At 39.8% G+C, this 6,245-nt stretch overlaps 1 protein-coding gene across 1 annotated transcript; it reads right to left on the bottom strand.

The window, feature by feature from the left end:
* Positions 1-786: 786 nt before the first annotated feature.
* LOC140949435 (uncharacterized) lies at positions 787-1,293 on the bottom strand. The gene has a single exon (XM_073398596.1). The coding sequence runs from the start codon at positions 1,291-1,293 to the stop codon at positions 787-789; it is 507 nt and encodes a 168-aa protein (XP_073254697.1).
* Between the last annotated feature and the right edge of the window lie 4,952 nt (positions 1,294-6,245).

Below are 6,245 nucleotides of genomic sequence, written 5' to 3'. Positions count from 1 at the left end.
ACATTAAAGTAATACTTTTTCTAATACATGTACTAGTAAAATTTCCTGAAATAAGTCATTTCTTTTAACCTACATGTCAGCTCTCTTGGCCGTCATGTAAATGCAACGTCACGCAAAAGCTTAGAAATTCAAGCGTACTCTATCACAAAACCAAGAACCCTTTTGAAGCGAAACTTTGTATGAAAATTAGTTTTCAGCTGCTCTAATGCATCGTGAAAGTAAAATCTCGGAAGGATCGATAGCTTTTTAGTTTGAATTTTAGTGACGTCAAGTGAAAACCAACAATTATAATTATTAATATGCGCATGTCTTACACCTATAGGTGGCCTTATTCCCCAAAGCATCAAGCTATCTCCCTTAGCCTTAGGTTTCTAGGGACCTTCTTAGGATCTTGGCTGTTCCTAAGAAACAAGCTTTCTGGAGCAATGCAATGATCCCAGGTGTTCCCAACTCGCTGACCCACATCCTTAGGTGTTTACTCACAGCCCCAAGAGCTCCAATCACAATAAGGATGACAGACACACCTCTGCAGTTCCAGATCATTTGTACTTCCACTTTTAAGTCCTGATAGTGGTCGATCTTCGTCATGTCTCTTTCTACTACCCGTGTATTATAAGAGCAAGCTACATTGACAATGAAGTAGGCCCCCCTCCTTTTCCAGCACCTCAATATTATTATTATGTCCATTCCTTGTAGACTCGGGCAGGATGTTCGGCCTGGTTTATAGTCCTTAGAAGCGGGTTACAACAAATCACCACGGGTCTTAGGTCTCTCTTTTCCTTCTTCTTACAGGGACAGTACTTTCCTTAGTAACTTTGCTGTCCCCAACAATGCTGTTTTCTGGATAACTCCCTCGTTCACGCCGATTCGCTTCGTGTACTCCTTAAAGATGACTGATACGGCTCCTAGGGCCCCAGTAACAACAAGCACTACGATGAATTTTCGCATGCGCCAGACTTTTACAATTTCATCTTTCAGTAATTGGTATTTTTGTATCTTCTCAAGTTCCTTACCTTTCACCCTGTCATCACCCAGGATGGCAACATCAATTATGACAACCTCTCTCTCCTTCTTATCAGTAAAGACAATGTCTGGTCTTGTTGCCTCAATTTTCCGATCACACTGGACTGTGAAATCCCACAGTATCTTGAAGTTTTCACTTTCCACCACTCCCTCCGGCTTCTCTTCATACCAGCTATTAGCTCTTTCCAATCCACATTTAACACAAAGTTGCCAGTGCATATACCGTGCCGCGTTATCATGCTTTCCTTTGTATTCTATAATGATTAACATTATTATTACTGTTATTATTATTATTATTATTATTATTATTATTAGTATTAGTCTCATTTTTTTTAATTTAGAATTTTGTTTTGCTTAATAGTTTTTTTTTTTGTGTTTTCAACCTTTTTGTGTTTTTTTTGCTACTAATAGTTTGACACTCAGTCTATTCTATGACGGTCACATTTTTCAAGTATTCTTGGATCCGCGCCTTCTTTAAATCGTCAATATTAAAGAGCTGCATAGTCACAGCCGCAAGCATATAGGAGGGTTAGATCGATGGCTTCAAATAAATTAGCCTAAATAAAAGACCTTTAATGTTGTTTTTGGACAAGAGGCTGCTGGAAGTGCGGTAGAGGCGCGAGGATTCCAAGTCCACGCTTTTTCCTTTCACTTTCGCTCTTGACTGATAATCAGAGCCCATATTTCAAAATTAACCAAGTAAAATATACGTTCTTTTGAAGATGTGGTCGTGCATTTCTAACGTTTCATATCCAAGAATTCGGTTCTGTACTTGCTATAACTAAGGTTAGTCAAAGTTCCCACAACTTTAAAAAAAAGAACCAACATGTACTTAAATACTTTGTCGAGTGGCTTCGGCAGCAAATGTTTTTTGTTTGTTTGTTTTTTTAATGTACTTTCTTTTTACTTTTTCAGTTGTTATTTCATCTAAGGCAACGTCATCAATATCAACAAGTGAGTGTTTGAAAGCTTTGGCTCCTGAGTGGTTTCCATTTTTTGTTGTCGTTGTCGTTGTTGTTTTGTTTTGTTTTGTTTCCTTTATTTCGTTTATTTTATTCTATTATTTATATATCCGTGTGGATTTCACACAAGGTGCCTGTACTGAGTCTCTAGACAGCCAATTCCAAGGAGCTACTACTCACTCTCCCCACCCATGAAGCCATGGGCTTACGAGCCGGGGGGCCGAGGGGGGCTGCAGCCCACCGAAATTTTTTTTTTGAAAAAAAGACGTTTTCATGATTATTTTATTATTATTTTGAAGAGATAAGTATTTTCAAGAGAGGATAAAGGGGACATAGAAGGCATCCCCCATACATACCCTATTCCATAGGTAATTCGTCTCGAGTTATTTTTAAGACTACAGATCCCAAGGGGGATTAGACAACAGCTAATCACAAAGCGCGAATGTGCTCCACGTGGATGACCCACGCTCAGACCACGCGTCCTTCGCGGATTGACGCTGAAAAAAATGGCAGAAGACTCGGAGAGCGATATTGCTATTCGTTTTGTCGACGAAACCGACTAAAGAGAGATTTCTACTAAAGCGGTGTCAGCGAAATGGAAATTAAAAAAGAATCGCCTTTCCTCTCTTGTATAGAGCTAACAGTACGGCAGGGAAATCCTTAACACGCTGAATATTCTCTCAGGATCATTAATAATTTACAGTTTGAAGAGAGCAATATCTGGTTTGATATTTATTCTTTTATTAGTCTTTTATTATTCAACAAAAATAACATGCCCACTTGGCGTCCTACTTGCTTTATTGTACAAACGACCGGTTTCAATAGGGATCTCTTTTCTAGAGATCCAACGTTTATAACAAGCAGATCTTCGTCCACGGTTTTTGCAGTTAATCCGGTTTCAATAGGCCGGAGAAATTTCTCATTTTATTAAAGCACTGAGGTTACGACAACTTCGAGTTAAACTGATTTCACGGGTTGTCAAGGAGTCCAGCGATTCCCTTTTCCTAGGTGAGCGCCGACTCATTTCGCTTTAATATTCAGAAATGCTCTCGATCTCTTTACGCTTTCATTGCCTTTCGCCCGACATGTTTTGCACGGCGTTTAATCATGCGAAACCTCCACGAAACATCCATGCAGCTCGCGAGGTAATTTTATCCCGATTCTAAAAATAGCTCGAGACGAATTACCTATGGAATAGGGTGTGTATGGGGGATGCCTTTTCTGTCCCCTTTATTCTCTCTTGGTATTTTCTATTAAACCTGACGTCGGCGTAATAATCCAGTTACGTTCACACGAGACAGTGGTTGCCTAGCACGTGATAAGTTTCTGGTTATAAGAGAAGGGTATCATGGAATCATATTCTGATTTTTTTTTTTGTTGGGCACTGTACTGCACTGCACTAGCTGGAATGGGCTATTTCCAGTCGTGAATTGATAAGAATAACCTGCATAACGTTCTAGAATCACCTCCGCTCGTAGAACAGTTTATGGAAGATAGCTTCAGTAATGGGTCTGAAAGTGAAGAAGTGGCTGACTAATTCTCAGTTTGAATTACGAGAAGAATGGCATATGGTTTACCGCCCCCCCCCCCGGCAAAAAATTACCCTTACGCCTATGCATGAAGCTTATGACTAGTCAGTCACTTCCCACTTCCCTTATGACTAGTCAGTCACAGTATTGATTTGGTTGGGCTAGCCCACAGGAAACATTCTCTGACTTTGCACTGCTTTCTGACATGAAAGTCTAATCAAAGTGACGAAATCTCCCCTCCCTACACAAAAGAAGTCAGCCACCCTCCCACGGATAGGTCTGGCCCTGGGCTCTCTGCTGACACCTAGCAAGACGGCAAGCGCCCTGGCCCGGGTTGCTCGAAGCGTGGTTAGTGCTAACCAGCGTTAAATACCATGGAAACCTATACATTTTGATACCTCTTAACCAACGGTTAGCGCTAACCAGGCTTCGAGCAACCGGCCCCTGGTTTTCTTTCCGGCTACACTGGCTTGAATACGAGCGATGCCCTTGTATATCCTTGTATATATTTCTGTGTGATTTTGCTAAAAGGGGCCCGCTAAGTTTTCGGTTGAACAAGGGCATCGCCGTGTTCTTTCTTGATCCATATATATATTTTTGCTGAAAGCTTGCGATTCACGCTATCCCGGATAACTGTCACATTTTAAAGTATTGTTGGATCTGCGCCTTGTCACAATTGTAAATATTTTGGAGTCTCATGATCACAGCTGCAAACATATAAGAGGATAACTCGGAGGGCCTCATAGTGAGAGTAACTTAACGAGTAACTTGAATACAAAAGCGAAATCAGCGAGGTTTCCATGTTCCTGGGTTTCTCCTTAATCTTTCTCCCCTTGACTGGTCGTTGTAAATAGCATTTTATAGTTAGCTTTCTTATGAATAAAAGATTATCATTGTTATTATTATTATTAGCATTATCATTATTATTACTATTATTTTATTTTATTTCTTTAATCATATGTCTGTTTGTTAATTCGTTCTTGATTTCACTAGTTTTGCCCCAGAGAAACTTTCAAAAAAAGAACTCATATATAAGTTCGCCCCCTACTCTTCTGAATAGAAATCAACATTATGGCTTAGTTGGTGTTTTTCTCTTTTTAATTTCAACTAGTGCCAGTCTGGGAAAAATTTAAAAACAAGTTGGCAACGTCAACGCCGTCACCCCGCCCAGGCAAATGTCCAACGTTCGAGGCTCCAGCGGAATGCCCAGAAGACCCAGAAAACTTTTGTTCTTCTGACAATAGTTGCCCCACAAAGCTTAAGTGTTGCTCCACAGGATGTGAATTGGACTGCTTTGGTAAGATAGACCTCAACCATATTGCATGCGAGTTAAGTTCGCTTTTATCATTTTAGCTCTCCCGATTTTATTCCATGATCCGATCGTAATAAGAAAGTGACGGGATTATCCCTTTTCGAGGAGAATTGTATTAATTTATCTAATCGTAATTGGCTTCTTAGAAAATTTTCACATCATCACAAGCAGATTTGTTGGACTCATTCTAAGGCTATTTGTTTCTTAACTAAACTGAGAGTCACACCTGCAAAGGATTCCTGCCTACCGATTCCTCAAGACATTCTCACTTGACCTGTGTTAGGGCCCAGGAATACTTCCTATTAAATCAATTCCGCTGTAGGAATAATATATAGATACGTAAAGGTACCAATGGGGTTAACAGTTAACTGATATTTGGCCAAAACAACAGTGCTTAACTTATCTTGGCCACAAAATTAGTAGTCAACTGAGAAACGAGAAGTTAACAGTTAAGTAACATTCTAATAATTATACTGAATGCGATCTTTGCTGTTAATGAAAGCAACAGAGTTTCCCAAACAGTAAAAGTTATTTTATGACATTTATCTGTCCCGCTCATGTCTCGGTGACACCACATTAACTGGTATAACTGTATGCTAAAGGTACCAGGATCCTACCAGGCAAACATAAAGCGTCAGTCATGGAGCTGGTTGTAGACTATTCGATTAGTGTGAGACGCGATAGAGAACGTCGACAAAGTCTGTAGCACAAAACAGTGTAGCTAGAGTGAAGAAGCACTTTATTTTGTCAAGAGAAACAGATGTTCCAGAGGGTACATTTTTCATGATCTCATATCTGATCGGAATCACTCTTGTACTTATCTGGTTGCTGCATGTCCTGCATCTTGTTGTTGACCTAAGTTTCAATCCATTTTTAATCCTTGCAATCCATTGCAACAGACGACGAGAGACATTATCTATGCCAAAATATAGTCTTAAACAACAAATTTGGAATTCAATTGGTGAATTCAATCACTGTTTGCACCAATGGGAGAGAGATAGTGTAGAGTGCTGACAAAGGCATGAAAGTATTTGACACGGGACAGTTCGACTTTTATTTCGTGAGCCTTCTTCGAACTCGTAGTTCTTTTAAGCGATTCCTTTACTGTGGTTCCAAAGTCTTGGGCGTAGTTCAAGGCATTAAATGTGTTGTGTTGAAGTGAGAAACCGCATGTAGGTTTTCCACCTGCGATGTTAGAAGTTTTTTTACCTCGATGTAGATTTTGTCGACATCCTCTTCCGCGTCCCGCAATGTTACCTTTTTTGCAAACGTACCTTATTCGCATATTTCAAAAGCCTCATAAAGATATCCAAGGGTTTTAAGAAATGAAACTTCCCCTACTGTTTCAGTAAGACCGGTTTAAACACGAGGTTTTCTTTCTATTAAAAAAGTCTCAATAGTTAGAACTCATCAGTTACA

Source organism: Porites lutea, chromosome 10, assembly GCF_958299795.1.
Source record: "Porites lutea chromosome 10, jaPorLute2.1, whole genome shotgun sequence".
Lineage (NCBI taxonomy): Eukaryota > Metazoa > Cnidaria > Anthozoa > Scleractinia > Poritidae > Porites > Porites lutea.
This window is presented reverse-complemented; position numbering and strand designations above follow the sequence as displayed.

Excerpts from the sequence above, each read along its gene's own strand:
- LOC140949435 (XM_073398596.1), bottom strand. The coding sequence starts at position 1,293 with ATGTTAATCATTATAGAATACAAAGGAAAGCATGATAACGCGGCACGG.